Source organism: Lepus europaeus, chromosome 12 (genome assembly GCF_033115175.1).
Source record: "Lepus europaeus isolate LE1 chromosome 12, mLepTim1.pri, whole genome shotgun sequence".
Lineage (NCBI taxonomy): Eukaryota > Metazoa > Chordata > Mammalia > Lagomorpha > Leporidae > Lepus > Lepus europaeus.
Genome location: NC_084838.1, coordinates 14,665,736 through 14,686,700, shown reverse-complemented (window position 1 = coordinate 14,686,700; position 20,965 = coordinate 14,665,736). Strand labels below are relative to the sequence as shown.

General features: G+C 39.7%; 1 protein-coding gene across 1 annotated transcript in view; it reads right to left on the bottom strand.

The window, feature by feature from the left end:
- The window catches only part of BRINP1 (BMP/retinoic acid inducible neural specific 1), a 156,988-nt gene extending 139,018 nt beyond the window's left edge, over nucleotides 1-17,970 (bottom strand). Inside the window, exon 1 of the mRNA XM_062206914.1 lies at nucleotides 17,753-17,970. Within this exon, the coding sequence (XP_062062898.1) occupies nucleotides 17,753-17,970 (218 nt within the window). The remainder of the gene's footprint in view (nucleotides 1-17,752) is intronic.
- Nucleotides 17,971-20,965: the final 2,995 nt, after the last annotated feature.

The window sequence follows — 20,965 nt, the reverse complement described above, 5'->3', positions numbered from 1 at the left end:
AGGCCAATACCAGAGCAAAGCAGGTGTGGCACCATGCTTTTGGACCTCCAAAATTATGAGCTAAATAAACCTCTTTTTTTGTGCAAAGTATCAAGCTTCAGGTATTTTACTGTAACAATAGGAAATGGACCAATGCAATAATCAAATTCTAGAATATTCACTCATGTTGATTTAACACTTGAGCATATGACGTCCAGATTCTTTATTCCAAATCCCATCTTCATTCTGCATGCCTTGCACCAAATACCACCAGTCTCTCAGCCCCTTGACTCCATCTCAACAATCTCGACTCCAATCTTTTTGAGGTCCCACCTCCTCCCATGGCTACACTAGAATTCCCAAAGCTCCTCTAAGTCTGACATTATATCAAAGCATTTTGGACTCTAACTTGTCTATCACAACACCTGTTCTCCCACTTTTTTAAGGACTGTAAGCCCATGATCTTGCCCTCTCCTTTTATCTAATGTCTATTGCCTTCATTTATTTCTGTATCCAACTTCAACTCAGTGATCCAATTATTTTGGGTCAATACCTTCAAAAGATAATAATTTATTTAAACTGATAAATATAAATTGTGTACATTTATAATGTAAACCTGATGTTTTGATAATTGCATACATTGTGGAATGACTAAATTAAACTAATTAACATGCACATTACCTATATACTTATCATTTCTGTGATGATAACACTTAAGTGATGATAACACTTAACATCTACTCTCTCAGTAAAAATTTTCAGTCATACATACATTATTATAAACTATGATCACCCTGTTGTACAATAGCTCTCTTGAATTTATTCCTCCTAACTACAATGCTACATCCTTTTACTGACATCTCCTCAACTCATATTCCTCCCAAGAGCATAGTAACCACCATTCTAACCTCTGCTTTTATGAGTTTAACTTAATTATTAGATTCCACATAACAGAGATAACATGCACTATTTGCTTGTGCCTCACTTATTTCACTTAAAAAAATCCTTCAGGTTCCTGGATGAGGCTACAAGAGGCAGAATTTCCTTCCTTTTTAAGGCTGAACCATATTCTATTGGGCATTTATGCCACATTTTATTTATCTACTAATCTGTTGATGGGCAAAAGTTAATTCCATATCAAAGCTATTTTGAATAATGTTTCAATGTGTATTGGGCTACGTAGACATATGTTTAATGTACATGTTCTGTATCCTTTGGTTATAAACAGTAGTGGAATTCCTGAGTTGTATGATAGTTCTATTTTTGATTTTTCTACAATACTCTTAACTCCCTTGCCCAACTGTCCTTCTGCCTCAATGCTGTGGCATACCCTGTATAAGAAAATACTTCCACTATTATTGCTGCTACTCAAATTTTTCTGACTGTACTTACTAAATTCTTAACTACTGATACTTCTCATAATTCTTTTATTAAACACAGATTTTCATCATTAAATATAGAAGTCACTAACCTTATCAAACCCTAATTGTTTTCCTGTTACACTTTTACATTTGTTTAATCAGATCTTTGTAATACACTGCATGCTAACTATGACAAAATTTCTCCAAAAACTAAAAACAATTTTGGTACTTTCCAGTACTATCTTTCTCAGTCATTGGTTTTACACCCTACTTCACAAAAACTACAGAAGGCATCAGAAGCCCTTTCAAATCACTGAAATTAAAGTCAATAGATTTAACCTGAACACATTTCTCTCCCTTTCTTTTATCTTATTTCAAATGAAAGACATCTCTCCTTCTACTTCTACCTAAGTTTATAGTTTTCCCTTCCTGCCTCTTCAGGAGTTGTTTCATTAAAAACAATACCATACTGTCCCGTATCCTCAGTGTCTTTCTCCCTTAACTGACCCCTCTCTCTTGAAAACCAACAAATAAAAATTAAACTACTCTTCACTGCACATCTCTGTTCCATTTCATAGTTGTGCTTCTTTCAAAAAAAAAAAAAAAAAAAAAGGAAGAACAGAACAAAAAGAAAGCATAATAAGGGGTTTGTTTTTGTCACATCAGCACAAATCATCATTTGAGATATCTGCATCTCACATCAGAGTGCCTGGTTTAAGTCCACCTTTCTGCTAATGTTCATCCTGGGAGACAGCAAGCAGATGATGCTCCCATAGTTAAGTCTCTGTCACCCACATGAGAGACACAGACAGAGTACCAGGCTCCTGGCTTCAGCCTGTCTTAGCCCTGGTTGTTGTGGGCATTTAGGAAATATACTAGCAGATGCAAGATCTCTCTTTCTCTTATTCTCCCTCCTTCACTCCTTCCTCCTCTCTCCTGCTCTCTCTGCCTTTCAAATGAAAATGGAAATCAATACAGAAAAATTTTTTAAAAATTACAGAGAAAGAGGGAGAAACACAGAGAAAGATCTTTCATCTGCTGTTTCACTCCCCAAATGGCCACAATGGCCAGGATTGGGCCAGATGGAAGCCAATTGCCAGGAGCTTCTTCTGGGTCTCCCACATGGGTGCAGGGACCCAAGCAGTTGGGCCATCTTCCTCTGCTTTCCCAGGTGCATTAGCAGGGAGCTGGATAGTAAGTGGAGCAGTCAGAACTTGAATTGGCACCCATTTAGAATGCTGGTGCTGCAGGTGGAGGTTTAACCCACTATATCATAGCACCAGCCCCAATAAATAGAATTAAAAAAAAATAAAATGTCTACTCCCTTTCTTCTCACTTCTCAACCTACTGCAATCTAGCAGTCTAGTTTTTTTTCCCCCAACATTCTATTTAAACAGTTTCTTCCAGGGTCAAGATTTTAAGGATTAAAGACTATTTTCAGTTTTTGCTTTATAAAATGGATCAGATTTTGTCACTCTTCTCTACCTACACCTTCCTCCTGAAAGCATGCAGTTATTATAGCTTCCATGGTAGAAACCATCTATGATTTTTTTTCCTGTACATTTGACCATTCCTTGACTTCTCCATGCTTTTCTCTGTAAATGGGAAGCAGCTTCCTCTTGGAATAAGCATAACCTGCAGGGTTACCAATGGTAAGATGATGACTCTGAATACTATTAATTTTTTTATTCCAGGTCTCCCTTTTAATGTTCAGAATCATTTATGCAATTGCATATTCAGGCTGTTTTTGGATGGTCCAGTTGATTTAAATTCAATAGTTTCAAAGGTGACTCATCATCTTCAAATATATACAATCTTAAAAACTGTCCTTGCTTTCCAGGGCTTCCAACCCTTGAAGAAAAGAATAAACAACCCCTCAACTGACCTAGACAAAAATGCTCCCCCTCTCCTCTCCTATTTAATCTAAATCCAGAGTTTCACCACTTAAGGTCTGATTTGACAATTCCCTTGTTTGGTGACTGTTCCCTCCCTCTCAACCTTCAAATTCAAACATTTCCAAATACTGATTCTTCTGTCTATGTCAAGTGTCTCGGGCTATTAAACCATTTATACAACATTCTTTTTTTTTTTTTTTGTGCCAGGCAGAGTTAGACAGTGTGAGAAAGAGACAGAGAGTTATAGACAGTGAGAGAGACAGAGAGAAAGGTCTTTCTTCCGTTGGTTCACTCCTCAAATGGCCACTACAGCCGGAGCTACACCGACCTGAAGCCAAGAGCCAGGTGTTTCTTCCTGGTCTCCCATGCGGGTGCAGGAGCCCAAGCACTTGGGCATCCTCCATTGCCCTTCAGGGACACAGCAGAGAGCTGGATTGGAAGAGGAGCAACAGGGACTAGTACCCGGCACCCCAACCAGGACTAGAACCTGGGGTGCTGGCGTTGCGCGGAGGATTAGCCAAGTGAGCCCTGGCACCAGCCTATAACATTCTTGAGCTGACAATATGATATATATTGAGAAAAAATTAGTGATCAGGGGCAGTAGGGGCCAAAGAAGAGGCATGACTATAAACTTCTAGCACAAGATATGCCTTTTCAGTAATGGAACTGTTCTGTGTCTTGATTGTGATGATTACAGGAATACATGCCTCATAAAATGGCAAAGTACCATACATATATTGTACCCGTGTCAATCCTCTGGCTTTTTTTTTATTTGACAGGTAGAGTTATAGACAGTAAGAGAGAGAGAGAGAGAGAGAGAGAGAGAGAGAGAGAGAGAAAGGTCTTCCTTCCACTGGTTCACTCCTCAAATGGCCACTACAGCCAGAACTACACTGATCTGAAGCCAGGAGCCAGGTGCTTCTTCCTGGTCTCCCATGCGGGGGCAGGAGCCCAAGCACTTGAGCCATCTTCCACTGCCCTCTAGGGCCACAGCAGAGAGCTGGACTGGAAGAGGAATAACCGGGACTAGAAACTGGTGCCCACATGGGATGCCGGCGCTGCAGGTGGAGGATTAACCAAGTGAGCCACGGTGCCAGACCCTCCTCTGGCTTTAAGAAAGTACAAAAGTTTACATTAGATGTAACCATTGAAGAAACCTGGGTGAAGGGGGCATGAGGTCCCTGTACTGTCCTTGCAGTTACATTCAGATCCACAATTTTTTTTTAATTTGTGTGTGATATGATATGGTGTTCAAAACTTTTTCCTTTGTCACCAGGGTCATTGACATAGCACTTCATTTTCTTACCATATTTTTTGTACTCTCTACCAACTTTGCCCCATCAATGTATTCTCTCCACTTGAAAAGGAATGATCTTTTTGAGATGACATCCTGAACATGCTCCTTTGGGCAAAATCCTCCAGAGAGCTCCTTATTGTTCTTAGGATGTAGCTCACAAATTGTATGCTGGGATGCTGTAGAGAGTCACAGCAGGAGACTTAAAATGTTCAGGGCAAATGAAGGATATATGACATTTATTGGGGATTACAAGAACTACTAACTCAAAGTCCGTCATACTTTCAGTATGGGAATACACTACATTCCTTTCAATGATGGCAGATTTGTGAAGATGAGTTTCTGGCAGTTGTGCAAGTTGAAAGTGCAACCAGAAATTAGTAAGGAACAGGATGTGAGGGTAGTTGTATATCCAATGGTAAAGTTTAAGAAGTAGTAAGTAACTGTGGCTATTTCATAATAAAACACACAGATTGCTTTCTCTTTAGATTTGTATTATTTTTCCAAATGGCTCCTAAATTTGTTAGGACATAAATATTTCATAAGTTGTTTGGTCAACATAACTACTTAGTAAATAGAATTACTAGCATTTCTTTGATAAAGAAAATCTTTTAAAAATCACTAAAGCTTAAATACCTTGAAATAAGAAAGTGTGGGAGAAATCACTTTGATAAAAGTTTGAAGTCTTTTGTTTACTAAGCACAGGGCTTCATGACCTGACCTTATTATTGACTTCTCTGGCCTGTATGTTAATATGTTTTATTCTGCCCATCACCCATGCTAATTACTTACACATCCCAGAACAAGTCTTTCTCTGGACACTCCTTCAAATACATACACACACACACATACACATATACATCCACCTAACATTTTCTTCTGTGAAGTTTCCCTCAATCGTGTAAGACCAATTTCAGTGCCCCTTATTTGCATTACTGCTCAATTTTATACTTCTTTCCTAGCAAATCCTGGCAAATCTCATACCAGGAATCAATTTGACTGCAGAATGTCTCCTATTGTGTTCTGAAGGGCAAAAATCTGTGATGCTTTGGTGTCTTCAAGTGTTAACACAGTGTCTGCACACAGTAGGCACTCAATAAATAGTTGTTGAATAAATGCACAGATGAGCTCTTCTTTCTATAAAGTTAGACAGTCTCAAACTATTCATAGCATGGAGATTTTCATAATTATTTGTATTCACTTCCTTCTTTCTCACACAAACCACATTCCCTCATCAGTATGATATAAATGGGTGTTACGTTAGAGTCACAGAGAAACTATCACAATTGTTCAGGAATAGAGGATGCACCTTACTGCCCTCCTATGCAATACAAGGAAAAGCAGAGTTACCAAAGCCTCAATGCACATGGGCACACACAAAACAGACACACCCGCACATACACACCTTGCCCTGAAATGCTGCTGATTGCTGTGAGGGTGCTTGGGTGAGAAGCTATCCCTAAGGAACCAATGTCACCTGAGCACTGCACATCAAAGACAACCTGGTGAGCACCGTGCGGCATAACCGGAAGACGAAGAATCACAGACTGCTCCCATCACCTGGTCTATTTAATAAATTAGATGCTTAAAAATCACAAGGCATGCACTATATATACGAACTAATGAATGCTGACAGCATAAAGATATCTTGCCAGTGCGTTGCCCTCTGGACTTGTGTGCCATGTGTGCCTCAGGGAACCGGAAATCTCACACTCTGATTCTCTTTCTCTTCATCCTAAGAAGTGTTCTTTCAGTTTAAGAATGGAGCAAATGCTACTTTCCGCACACTCCCTGTTGTTGACCTCAGCAAGATTTCTCAGAATTCCTCTGGCTGAATTCCCAAGGATCAGTGCCTCAGATATTTGTTTTGGCTACCATTCCTTAAGCATAATGCACAGAGAAAAATATTATCTTATTAAATATTAATGACAATTTTGAAATTTATTCTCATTTTGAAAATAGAGAAGTTGAAGCTCAAATAATTTGCATAAATGCCTAAGATTTCATGGGTGGGAAGTGGCAGAGCCAGGATTCAAACAAAACTCTGCCTGAATCTAAAGATATACTCTTCATCACTGAGCTATATTGACCATTTTAGGGTTCTCATTAGATTAAACACAGCCTTGTGGCTGGAAGTTTCCATCAAAGTAAAAAAAAAAAAAAAAAAGACAGTTGAGGTACAGATAAAAGGTGGAATGCAAAGCTTCCTCCAAGCCAGTCTGGGAATACACTGCTAATGAGACCCAGTAATTCTTGTGCCCAGAAGGAAGACCTTGAGAGATAAAGAAATTGCCTGGAGGCAGAAGCCTGGGCATTCTAGTTCTTTTCATTTGAGGCTTAAAGGTAACCAGCAGCTGTAGGACACTGTATAAAAGAATGCATTGTGCCACAGAATGAAGAGAATGGAACTGGGGCAAGTAAGCCTAGTTTCAGAACAGGAGAGCTCTTCCTGACCCATAGGCCTGCAGCAGCCGTGGGTGGTACTGAGCGACACTTGGGAGTTAATGAACTCCATCCTCTCTTTGCCTTTGTCCTGGTTCCAGTGCTCCTTTTTCTTTCCTTGAATTACTGCCACATTTTTCATTTTTTTTTTAAATTAATTGAAAAGAAAATCTACAAAAAGGCAGAAAGAGAGAGAGAGAGAGAGAGAGAGATTGAGAGAGAGTCCTTTATCTACTGGTTCATTCTCATGGCCACAATGTCCAGGGCTGAGCCAAGCTGAAGACAGGAGCCAGCCGCCTCCTCCAGATATTTCAAATAGGCACAGGGGCCCAAGGACTTGGATCATCTTTCTGCTGCTTTTTTAACTGCCACATCTTTCCAACTCTTCTTTTTCTCCCCTTCAACCTTTCCACACACTGCAGCTAGAGGAATACTTCCACATATGTATCAGTTCATGCCAGCCACATGATTCAAACCATTCACTGCTTTCCTATTATTCTCATCAAAAAAGACACAGGTTTTAAACTGCTTACCCTGAACCAATGCAAATTCTGCTAACTGAACATGGTACGGCTTTCCTCTAAGCCAAAATATGAGCACAACATAGACTCACAGTCAGTGTTTTTTAAACTTTAAGACCCACCTCATATAAGAGACTGAAATCAATCTTGGTAGGTACCAGTACTTAAAATATAAATAAATGAATCAGAAAAGAACAGATTCTACTTGAATAGAATAAAAAACATCAATATGCATCAAGTGTAGTACGGTTAAGTGTTTTCCTGAATTTTCACTTCAATTACATATTTTTGTCTAAATCTGGCTCGATTTACTGAATATCAATAGAAAATGTATTTCTTTACTTGGGTTAAGGTCAAAAAAATGTAAAAAACAACTATCACAACCATAAAAACACTTCTCTAAATAGCTACCTAGTAAAACACTACCAAGTGATCAGAGTTTGAAGGTTAGTTGAAATCAGTTTGTCATCTCAAACTTCTTTTATTGTTGTCTCTAAACTGCCCTCCAGCCATATGCCCTACCATGGTAGTGCTCACAACTCACACTTAACACACAAAGACTTGTGGTTCCAGGCTTCTTCCTGTCTCTTGGTTTCGCAGGTATTGTTCCAGCTTTCTGTCTCAAGTGCTTTTCTCCTCATTTTCTTCCTATGAAATCTCATTCCCTCTTAAAGACTATATTCAACACCCCTTCTAGCATGCCATCACAGTCTGGCAATTTCCCACCCTTCTCACTCTAACGCTATGGGAATTCTCCCTCCCCTACATAAACATAGCACCCATGGCATTACTCAGTCAGGGAACTCATCACAGGGCACTGTGGCTATCACTGCCCCATCAGTTTTGCCTCAAGATACCATGATTTCCTTGAACAGCAGGAGTTAAAGTTCAATAAATTGTTGCTCTGCAAATCATAGATCCAGTCTTTCTCTTGCTTTCTTAGTCAAGGTTTGGAGCATTGTCTAAAGCTCCAAGGGCTGGTCTCCATTTCTCCTTCTAATCTCTCCACAACAATGACCATCTTTTGCATCGGTCTAAGGACGTTGTGTCAGTCTGTCTCTAAGAGAAGTTTGGCATTTAGGTCTGTTTTCAGCCACTATTCCTCACCAAGCTGGACAACTGCTCTTTGGAGACTGCCATAAACTATGTTTGCAACTCACAAAAGTCAGTTCAGTAATGGCATTGAAGATAAGAGGCAAAAAATAGCACTAGTAGTGTTGGAATCGGAAGATCAATTTCAAATAATCAGCATTAAAGATTATCATCAAATTGGTCACAAGTGGCTCCAGAGACAGTTGTTTAATGTCTTTCACTTGTCCCAATTAAGGGAGCTCTTGGTCAAAAGTATGGATTAACTGAAAAATATGGGGAAGGAGGGTAGACGGGAAATGAGGAGAGTACAGTTCATAATTATCATAAATATTGACAATCTCTAAATAGCTCAAATTTATAGACATAAACATGAGAAAAGGTCCAATTCGAATCTTTTTTTTTTTTTTGAGCCTACTAATGTTGCTCTAAAAGGAAGAAAAAGTTTCAAATGTACTTCATCTAAACTGGTTTTTAATGACATAGGCTATGTGGAGCCTAAATATCTTATTTCGTAAGAAATAACTGTACTCATGGCCGGCGCCGCGGCTCACTAGGCTAATCCTCCGCCTGCAACGCTGGCACCCCTGGTTCTAGTCCCAGATGGGGTGCCAGATTCTGTCCGGGTTGCTGCTCTTCCAGTCCAGCTCTCTGCTGTGGCCCAGGAAAGCAGTGGAGGATGGCCCAAGTGCTTGGGCCCTACACCTGCATGGGAGACCAGGAGGAAGCACCTGGCTCCTGGCTTCGGATCCATGCAGCGCTGGCCGCAGCACACCGGCCTTGGAGGCCATTTTGGGGGTAAATCAACGGAAGGAAGACCTTTCTGTCTCTTTCTCTTTCACTGTCTAACTCTGCCTGTCGAAAAAAAAAAAGAAATAACTGTACTCAGAATATAAACCCATCAAAATTCCCAGAAGAATAGAGACTGCTTTTCTGGAGTAGAGAACTAGTTTCTCTTCAACACTACTCTCTGCAGCTGAAAGCAGAAATTGATACACCTCTGCCAGTGTGCCGACTGCCATCCTGGTGTGAGGGTACTTCTGAACACCTGGACACTGCCTTCTCCATTTGATCCCATAGCAAAACACTGTGGCCATCCAGCCATTTTTGTGTTGCCTATATTTTTATGCCATCACAACTCAAACTCATAAAAGCCAAAATCCAAGAACAATCTGCACAATGGACATTTTCTACCAATCAAAACTTCTGGCTTTAGCTGGCTGTCCTATGCATTGCAGGATATTTAGTGGTTTCCTTGATTTCTGATATCTGGCCACAAGATGCTTAGTAGCATTTCTGATATCTGGCCACAAGATGCTTAGTAGCATCTTTACACCAGTTGGATGCAAAAACTGTTCCCAGGCATTGTGAAATGTCTCCCAAAGTAGAGGAACAACTCCTCACTGATAAGTATTGCTCTAGCTCACGTACACTAAATTGAATAAATGTAAAATCCTGGTAAGGATCCAAGCATTGGTATCTTTAAAAAGTAATGTAATTTATTCTAATGTCTAATTACTTTTACACATATTGAGTCCATGTCTTATCTAACTATTCAATTGTGGCTCTGTCTTCTGTACAGTTTCCTGTATCCATACCACAGGGTGCAATATGAAAGTCTGGAATAAGGAATGAAAAAGAGTGCATTAGTCTATTTTTTATTAGTATGATAAAATACTTGAGATGAGCTAATATTATACAGAAAAGAGGTTTACTTAGCTCATAGTTCTGTAGATTCACTGGTAAGGAGCCAGCGTTGGCTCAGCTCTAGTGAGAACCTCATGGTAGGTGGCATTACAAAGGAGGGAGCATGTGTAGGAGGAAGAGATCACATCTCATAGGAAGCCACCAAACACTTCAGGAATTGGGCTTCCTATTATAACAACTTGCTCTCATGAGAGCTCAAGGATCCTATAAGATTTCTCTTAATCCCTTCTGAGGGCAGTACTCCCCATGGCTCAAGAACCTCCCAAAGACACCCCACCCCCAATCAGATTAAAGGTGTCCTACCACTTCTCAACTCACAAATCCTTGGAGTATTCATCAAACCATATCCCACTACAGCACGAGGAAAGTTGTGGGGAGGAAGTTAGGGATAATGCTTATGACAGGAAAACCGAAGCAATTAACTCCTTTCTTTAGACAAAGTACTTAATCATGAGTTGCCATGGCCATGGAAGCCTTCAGAGTTCGCTGACTTTAATCTTATTCCGATAGGGTCATAGTCAAAGTGGAAGTTCTCTCCTCCCTTCGGAGAAAGGTACCTCCTTCTTTGATGGCCCCGTTCTTTCCACTGGGATCTCACTCGCAGAGATCTTTCATTTAGGTCTTTTTTTTTTCCATGATATCTTGGCTTTCCATGCCTACTATACTCTCATGGGCTCTTCAGCCAGATCCGAATGCCTTGAGGGTTGATTCTGAGGCCAGAGTGTTGCTTAGGACATCTGCCATTCTACGAGTCTGCTGTGTATCCTGCTTCCCATGTTGGATCTTTCTCTCCCTTTTTGATTCTATCAGTTAGTATTAGCAGACACTTGTCTTGTTTGTGTGATCCCTTTGACTCTTAGACCTATCAGAGCCATCAATTGTGAGCTGAAATTGATCACTTGGACTAGTGAGATGGCATTGGTACATGCCACCTTGATGGGATTGTGTTGGAATCCCCTGGCACATTTCTAACTCCACCATTTGCGGCAAGTCAGATTGAGCATCTTCCAAATTGTACATCTCCTCCCTCTCTTTTTCCACTCTTAAATTTAACAGGGATCACTTTTCAGTTAAAATTTAAACACCTAAGAATAATTGTGTGTTAATTACAGAGTTCAACCACTAGTACTAGAACCTCAATGGGAAGATTGACTTCCTCAATTTGGTGTAAGCTCCCCAACCAAAAAGATATCCTTTTTATTTATTTCTTTTTAATTGTTATTAATATAAAAAGAACAACTTTCATGTATTTCACAAATCTAAGAAGATAACCATAATTCTCCCTCCTTCAAACCCCCCTCTTTCCTTTTCTTTTTTTTCCTTTAATTTTTGCAACAACATAATTTCAACTTACTTTATAATCACAGGCTTAATGCACCACTAACAATAATGTTCAATAAGTAAAAAAGTAGAAAGGCCACTGTCCAAGGGCTAAACCTTTTAGAGCATTTTGGTATTATCTGGAATACAAAGAAGCAACACTCAACACTGTCAGAGCCAGTCAGAGCCAGATATTCCATACGCCTGCTCACCAAAATTGCAATCAGAAAGAAAAGAAATCATTTGATAAAAAACTTGTTAAATACTATACTATGAATGAAAGTCCTGGTAACGGAAGCCTATTTAACTTTGTCCATGTTTCTCATGTGTACAAAGATACTTTAAAAAGTTCATGGAAGATAAAGTTAAAAGATGAATTTACTTTGGTGCAAAATAATTGAAATTCATGAACTTTTTGAAGGGCCCTCATATGCATGGATTTCAAAACTATTTTTGCATTAACATTAGCTTATCTTTTAATTCCATTTTCCAAGAACTTTTTTGAAGTATTCTTGAATATCATTGAGAAGGAGCATAATATGGTCAAGGATACAGTCTCTGGAATCAAGTTTGCCTTGACAGATCCTCATCTACCTCGTAGTCAGTTTCACATTGCACAGGTTGTATAAAGTAAGATTATATCAATACCAACTGTGCAGGATTATTGTAAGGATGAGGAAGAGTAATTTTTATACCAGGTGCAGTGTGATACTAAGCACTTAAGATTCTAATGCTACAAATTAATTTATTACTGTTATTGTTAAAAATATTACTTATTTGGTCGCGCCGCGGCTCACTAGGCTAATCCTCCGCCTTGCGGCGCCAGCACACCGGGTTCTAGTCCCGGTCGGGGCACCAGATTCTGTCCCTCTTGCCCCTCTTCCAGGCCAGCTCTCTGCTGTGGCCAGGGAGTGCAGTGGAGGATGGCCCAAGTCCTTGGGCCCTGCACCCCATGGGAGACCAGGAGAAGCACCTGGCTCCTGCCATTGGATCAGCGCGGTGCGCAGGCTGCAGCACACCAACCGCAGTGGCCATTGGAGGGTGAACCAACGGCAAAGGAAGACCTTTCTCTCTGTCTCTCTCTCTCACTGTCCACTCTGCCTGTCAAAAAATTAAAAAAATAAAATAAAAAATTAAAAAAATATATTACTTATTTGATTATGAGGTCTCTTATCTCCACAGAATACACATTTTGATATCATATTAAGCTAGAGTTCCATATACATTAAGAAATATTGAGACTAATTTTAGCCACACTAATAAAGATATACCCTTTGTACCACATGATGTCAAGACTTTATCTGGAATTAAAATGTTGAAAACTGATTTCAAGTTCAACCACAAGTTCCTATTGGCAGACTTCTCTCTTATTAGCACTTGTTTATAGGTTCCTCGAGGCCAGAGACCTTGTCTGTCTTGTTCATCATTGACTCCCATGTGCACAGTATCTGGCATATCTAGGTACCCAATGTGAACTCTAGAAGAATTGCCAGAGAAGGACCACATCTCATTATCTTAGTGGAGTGATCCACTCTTCCCAACCCCATTAATCTGCCCAAGTAGCTTTTACCACAAACCCTGTTACAGGTATCTTTGTGAAGCACAGGAAGGATTCACCGGGACAACAGGTTAGAACTGAGCTTCACAACTCTGAAATGAATATGCAAGATGTCTGGGCAATTACACTCGGTTCACCGAGATTTGATGTATACTCAACTTTCAGGTAAATATTTAGATCCCAAAGGGTGGTGTCACATAAGCCACAAACCACTTGCTCTGCAATCTGCAAGGAAAACCACTCAATATGAAACCACCTCTGTGGCATAGTGACCACCTCTACCTTTATCTACCTTCTGCCTTGCTTCTGCAGAACCAGTGCCTACACATGGTACCATAATTACCCTATTAAAACAACCTCTGAAATAACTGCTCGATTTATAGCAACTACTGATGATCTTAAAGTCAGGCACAAGTCAACAGAAAACAAAACACAAAAAGGCAGTGAGGACATAGGGAATGCCATTAAACAAAATGGACTTTTAAATTATGAGGAAAAAATAATATAGTGACACAACTAGCCCCTGCTGTGGAGCAAAGAACTCACTTTTATGTAGTTCTTGCAAAATTCCAAACCTTATATATTTGATATGTAAGTTATTCATCACTGCAAATACACCAGACATTTCTGGCATCTCAGTTTTACAGACGAAAAAACTGAATCTCAAAAAGGTTGCAACTTGTTCGTAGTCAAAGGAGGTCTCATGGTATTTGGCAACATAGTAATTAAGAACCAATGAGAATCATGCCAGCACAGAATAAAGCACTCATGTTATAACATTCTGAGGCCTTATTTTGGATCCCAACTCTGCTACTTCCCAGTGGTGATTTGGACAATTTGCTTAGTCTCTGTTTTCTCATATTATATGATATATATATATATGATATATATGAATATTATTCATAATATGAGAAAACAGCATTTCATTCACAGAATGTCTGTAAAAATTAATGACTAATATGTGTATGGTCTTAACAAAATTAAAAATAAATTATTTTATTAGAATAACTGTGTGTCTATAATAAAAAACTAAGTCATAAAATAATTTAAATTTACAAAACACTTTCACACATACTGCATCTCATTTGACCTACTAGTTAAGGCAAATATCATTATCTTCCTGAGGAGCAGAAAATTGAGTGTCTGAAAGAAAGATCACTCCTATCCAAGGGTTCATAATTGTTTGCTTATTCACCATTTCTCGTGTCCTTGACCCCAAACTCTGAGCTCAGTGGGGGAAGAGGGTGTGGTTTGTGATGTATATGCTTTCTTGTTTTCTATTGGTTATTGCACACTTCATGGCATATGGTTGGTGTTAAATTCTAAAACAATATATGAGTGACAGGGCATTGCAATTAATGTGCTTAAGGTAGAAAAGCTAGGTAGAAGTTGCAAACTGATTAAAAACTGGACTTCAAATCCAGGGTTCTCTCCAACACCCCAGCAATACTATCACATGACAACATTTCACAGAATCATGGAATTTGTCAGCTGAGGAAGGACCTATTAGATTACCTTGGCTAACACCAGCATTTTACAGATGAGGAAACAGAGACTCAGAGAAGTTCCATCACTTGGACAAAATCATATAGTGAGGAGTTAGGCAAGCCAGACTAGCATACAGGTTCCCTGAGTCAGAGGTCAGAGGTGCTTCCAAGGTACCCTTGCAAATTCAAGAGGAGATACATCTCCCCAGCCTCTATGTAGCATCCCATGCTTGTGAGTTACAGAGCTTGAACCTTAGGTGTACAAATGATGGCATGTGCATCTGTTACTGTTTGGTTCATAAAACAACATAAGAGGAAACTTATGCTGGGATTTTATTTGGAAGATTTGCATTATCACTTCTCACCATGATTCTATGAGTGGAAGACAAGCTCTATGTGCATGTGTAAGAGGAAGATGGTCTTGACCTACTTCAGTGAGGAGAGGAGACTTCCTCTCAGTATCTTTATGAAACCTTCAAGCCACCCTGGGTTCCACCCTGGCTTCTGGGGAGGACAGTAGTGGTCTAGGCTTCAGGTCTGGACCATCTCAGTAGGCTGGCTCTCTAGTGACAGAAATAAGGCAATGTGGCAGGAAGACATTTCTTTCCTGATGAAAATATCAATTTTCTAATCAAATATCATTTTCTAATACAAATGCAAAAGCACTAGAAACTTCATATAGACATTCTTTAGAACCAACAAAGCTGCACGTAGGGAGGAAAAATGTTAATTGACACATGTCCCCATGAACATGTCCTAAATCTCTTTTGTTCTGGTTTGTACTTGGATGAGTCCATGTCTCTGCGTGCCTATTTATGTATGTGTCCTTGTGCAAATTATGTCAAGAGCCTCACCTAATACTTAGATACCATAGGTGCTAAATCAATGTGTGTGGTATTCATGATCTCCTAGTTATATCTCTCCTACACTTTTTTTGTTTACAGCACTTATTATATGTGTGTGCATGCATGTGTGTTTAATTAACCTCCCTCTGTCCTAAAAGAGCAAAGCCCATGTTTGTTTTACTCATCATGGTATCATCTGCCCTAACCAGAGTGCTCAGCCTGTAGCTGCTGCTCACTAATTACTTGAGGATTAAATAGAGGAAAGGAGTAACTGGATGATCAAAGCTCTGACTTCTGGGTTGAACTCCATCATTTAATTAACCTTGTGACCTCAGTTACATTTAATATTTAACTTTTAGAGATAGACATTATCTAAGAAATCAACTCATTTGAATGATTAAAAACTGTTTTAGCAGTGGAATCCTAAGTCAAGTTTGCATGAAATCAGACCACAAAGGAGCATACAAATGTCTCCTATAAGGGGTTGTAGGAGCAGGATTCTTGTCCCCTTTTGCCTCTCTCACCACACTAGACCAGTTTCTATGGCTACTGTAATCCTCAATGTTTCAAATGTCACTTCACCTGTCCCCCTAAACCCAACATCTCAAGGCTACATCTTCCACAGTACCAGGCATTTCAGATAATGCTTCATTTGGTCAAGTAGTCAATTAATACACATATTTGGTTTATTCATAAGCACAAACAGCGGTAGCTGTAGACTGCCAGAAAATATTTTAAGCCTCCAAATTTAAAATTAACTAGATAGCTATTATTTTTGAGTGACTTAGAAATAGTTCTTCCAAGGAGCAGCCCTTTGAATCAATAATTATATGTTTGAAATTTTGATATTTTTGTATTTTGAGACAAAAAATGCCCTCATATATCTCACCCTTGTAGGTTTTTTTGCTTGTCTCAAACACCCTATATTCATATTTCATTTTTGTTCCTACAGTTCATCATGCCCAGAGACACCCTTCTCCAGTAACTCTGATTATTTACCATTCTTCAAGGTTCAAAGAATATTCTCCCATTAATTCCTGTATAGACTGAATCATTTTAAGACCTCAGTCATCAGTGGGCCCACTCCTGACTAGGATTTGCATATTCCATATAAAATCATAAACATTTGCAGCTGTCAGACATTTCAGGATCCACTCACCCCTAGTCTGCAATACCACAAAATGTGAAATGGAGACATTCACATTTTCATTCCAACTATTTACATAATATAAGATCTTAACTTGTATCTTCTTGGCTGCAGGCCAGGTTTCCTTACAGCACCATGCTTTCTGGTTCACTTATTTTAACTGATCCAGAAGTGCTAGGATTTGCCCTTTCTTCCTTGAGACAACGATCGTATCTTCAGAGAAATTTTTTGCTTTGCATTCTCCAATTCATTTAAGTCACAGCACTTATTGTGTACTTATGACAACAAAGTAGAGCAAAAAATTACCCTGGGGACTCAGACATGAATTATATATAAGCGCTTCCCTCAAAGAGTTCCCAGTTAGACAAGAAAGAAATACAAGAATATATTCTAATTTCAAATTGGTTAAAGTTAAAGAAAGATAAGTGTAGAAAGCTTTAAATATATTAAGGAGATGTTTAGGAAATGGAACGAAAAGAAAGAAACTAAGATGCTTTCAAAGAAAGGGTTTGGGATCAAGCGGTTTTTTGATTGAGTAAGATTACAATTAGCCAAGAACCAATTAAGAACTGCTGAAGAAAAGGTTGTTCATTCATTGAATGTCCATACTTTTTCCCAAATGCGTAAATGGGATACGGGGTGCCTTAATAGTATTTCTAACGACATCTGATATAGTTATTGGAATTATCATGACTATGAAAATGGATAACACAGGGTTTGAATCCCAGTCTTACCACCTGGTGACTGTGTGACATTAGATAAATTAGTTAACCTAGCTGAGATTAGGTTACCCAATTTGTCAAGTGGAGAAAATAAATAATACCTACATTCAAAGGTTATTATAAGATTGAAAAAAGATAATGTGTAATAAGTATCAAGCACCATGCCCAGCACACAGTGAGTACTCAATAAATATTAGCTATTTGATCTTTTCCTTACCATTGTTAATTTTTTATGCAAAGTAAATAAGTAAGTGAAAACATCTGGTAGCAGGGGTACACTCTGTTGACCCAGGCACTTTTCTACAGAGCAGGGGCCATACCAATGCCTGATCCCGCACAGCTCTACAGGAATGAAAGGCAAGAGCTACCTTAGCCCACATCTTACCTGTATATTTTATATCTGGTTGTAAATCCTTGACGGTGTCTTTCCACAAAGGATAGGTAGCTCCTGGAGTGGTGGAAAGGCCCCCTGTCTGAAATAAGCCAATCAAATTCCTTGGAGACATGTTGGTCTGTCCCAGCTGGTTCCTGGTGGGAGGGCTGCACTGAGATACGGCCCCATACAAACAGGAAGTAGAGGAGCTCAACAAACCTCCAGTTCATGCTTTTCTGCCGGCCTTTTTCCTCTCATTCTTGCTCCATTCTGTGGAGTCCTGTAGAGAAAAGTATAGAAGAGAAAGAAAGAAGGAAACAGAGAAAGAAGGAGGTAGGGGGAAGGAGAGACAAAGGAAAATTTAAAAATATTATTAATATATCCTTATAATAATACTCTGACAGTACAGTGTTTAAGATTTGCAAGCAATGAACTCACTGTGCCACAATACTGGCATCTTAAACAAAACTTTCTACTGCTTTTACTTAGAAGCAGAGATTTTGAGGCAGGTGTTATGGCGCAGTTGGTTAAGCTGCCAGGTGGGACAACCATATCTCATATCAGAGGGCTACTTTGAGTTCTGGCTCCTCCACTTTCAATCTAGCTTCCTAATCAAACATCCTGGAAAGCAGCAAATGGTGATTCAGGTACTTGAGTCTTCTGCCACCTGCACGTGAGACTCGGATGGAGTTCCAGACTCCTGGTTTCAGCCTAGCCCAGCTCTGACTGCTGAAGGCATTTGAGGAGTAAAGAAGCAGACAAAAGATCTCTCTCTCTCTCTCTCTCTCTCTCTCTCTCTGCCTTTCAAATAAGAATTACATAAATAAATATTTAGAAAAAAAGCAGAGGATATATAGAGATCTAGGTCCACATTCCTGCTTGGATGTTCACTTGTAATGTGGACTTGTACAAACTGCATAATCTCTTACAGATGAAGTTTTCTCCTCTATAAAAGTGAGGATAAACTTTAATACCTATATCATGGGACTTGGCACATCAGAGATGTTCAAGGCATATTGTTGAAATAAATGAAATGAATTAAGTCAGAAAAAAAGAGTCTTGTACAGCCAGTAAAGGATATGGAGACAGAACAGGTATCTGTCCCACCTGCCAACTACACAAATAGGCTTCCTCTTATAATGGAGACTCAATAAACAAGAAATCCTTTCTCTTCTCCTCTCATACAGATATGTATCCACTGAGTGCACACTTTGTTGTTGCACAATCAGATTAATGCAAAGTCTTATGATGGGTTATTATCATGCCTCTGTGGACTGGATATCTTAGAGATTTAGAGTTCAAAGCCAAGGAAATGTGACCATAGAATTCATCTGTCAGTGCCTCTGAACCTGGAGTTTCCCTGGTATTCAAGGTAAAGCAAAGGACGAAGAGTTAGGTGGAGCTTTGTCCACCCTGGTTATTGGGTGGGATCACAGAAAAGTGGTGCTATGTTGGAGAAAGGCTCGAGAATAAGAGAGCTTAGATAGAGATCTCTTGTGGGTAGGATAAAAGAGAAACCACAAGACCATACCCTGCCTTTGGGATATTTCCAAATTTGTTTGTATCATGTCATTATCACTCTACCCACTTGCTTAACACCCTACTGTCTCCCCCAGAGCTTATCTTATTCTATGTTGAAGGCAGCTTTGAATCAGGTTCCATCAGTTATATACAGTACCATTTCCTGCAAGTTATTTTAACCTCTCTGAGTCTTAGTTTTCTTACCCACAAAATGTGGTTTGCAGCAGCACTACCATTAGCATAGAACTGCTGTGACAACTAAACGACATAATTTATATAAAGCATTCTCACCCGTGCCCGACACAGAGTAAGTGGTGGATAAAGGGCAGGAATGATGATAAGGATGACACACGTTGACAATGATGTTGTTAACTTATTCCCTGTTAGGGTCCGTTTGTGTTCACATGCTCCCTGCTGCCTGGTCAAGGCCTGTCTACCCTTCAGTTGCCAGCTGTGGTTATGTCCTCAAAGCCACTTCCATGATAGTTGTTCCTTACTCCAAGCTCTCATTACTCATATTTCATCTGTGTGTTAACACTTATTATCTTGTTGTGCACTTATTTCTAAGTCCATATTGTGCTCTGGACAGACTTGTCCCCTCACTAAGTCTCTGATTTTTATGTATGCCCTTTAAAATATGATGATGACACAAACATTTTTTCAACTGTAAGACCATAGCTACACGTGATTAAATAAGAAACCTTATTTGTCTACTCTTCCAGCTGTATATGGGAGAAAAATAAAGCTAAAAAGAAAAAAAAAGTCAAAAAGAAAAGACTGTAGATTTCTGCCCAATTGGATATTTCCCTCTATTGCCCAATTGCATCATTTTATCATGAGATGCAAGTCCCAGCTGTCAGGGCAAAGGGGAGAGGCACGTGAGCAGAGTAGTGGGCTGGCAAGAGCTGTGGCCCGAAGTTTCGTTCAGAGCCTAAAACAAAGCTGAACATGTTGAACGCAGACTGTAACAGCCACAGCTGCCAAGACCGTCTGCCAGAGCCCACCGGAGTGGCAGGCAGGGGGTGGAGGCAATTGTTCAGGGAGCGCAGCAGTGCGCTACAACACTCTGAAATCGCAGCATGTCTCCTATATAGCCCTTCTACATGGCTTCTGCTGTGAGTGGGTGCAGGTGGGAGCCTGTGAGAATGCTTAGCTGTTAGACTGCTTGCAAGGATTGCAGATTTCAAAAGTGGAAGGAGGCTATATGTGGAGCAGCAGCAGTGTGTGTGTGTGTGTGCATGTCTGAATAAGAGAGTGACACTTCAGCTATCAGTCCTAGATATTAGCTGAAAATTGAAAGATCTGATCCACTGTTTCCCAAGTGAGAATCATTTTGCCCTGCATGGAGTATCTTTGGTTGCCACAACTTAGGGGTGACTTTAGTAGTTAATGCATACAGGCCAGAGACACTTTGAAATATCCTACAAGGTATATGACAGCCTCTCACAACAAAAAATATTGGATCCACCCAGCACTGGTGCAAAATTGAAAAAATTCTGTTCTAATTCAATCTTTTTTATAGATCATGAGCTGAGTGGTGGATTGAGTTAGATTCTTATCTCCTAGTTTGTGGGGTAGAGCTTTCATCCTGCCCTGTTGTCTCGGCACGGCAGTGGGTATATGTGGCTCTGAATCTGCATTGTTGTTGGGGTCTGTGATACAAAGTACATTTCAGCAAGTAGTGATGAATGCTAGACAGAAGAA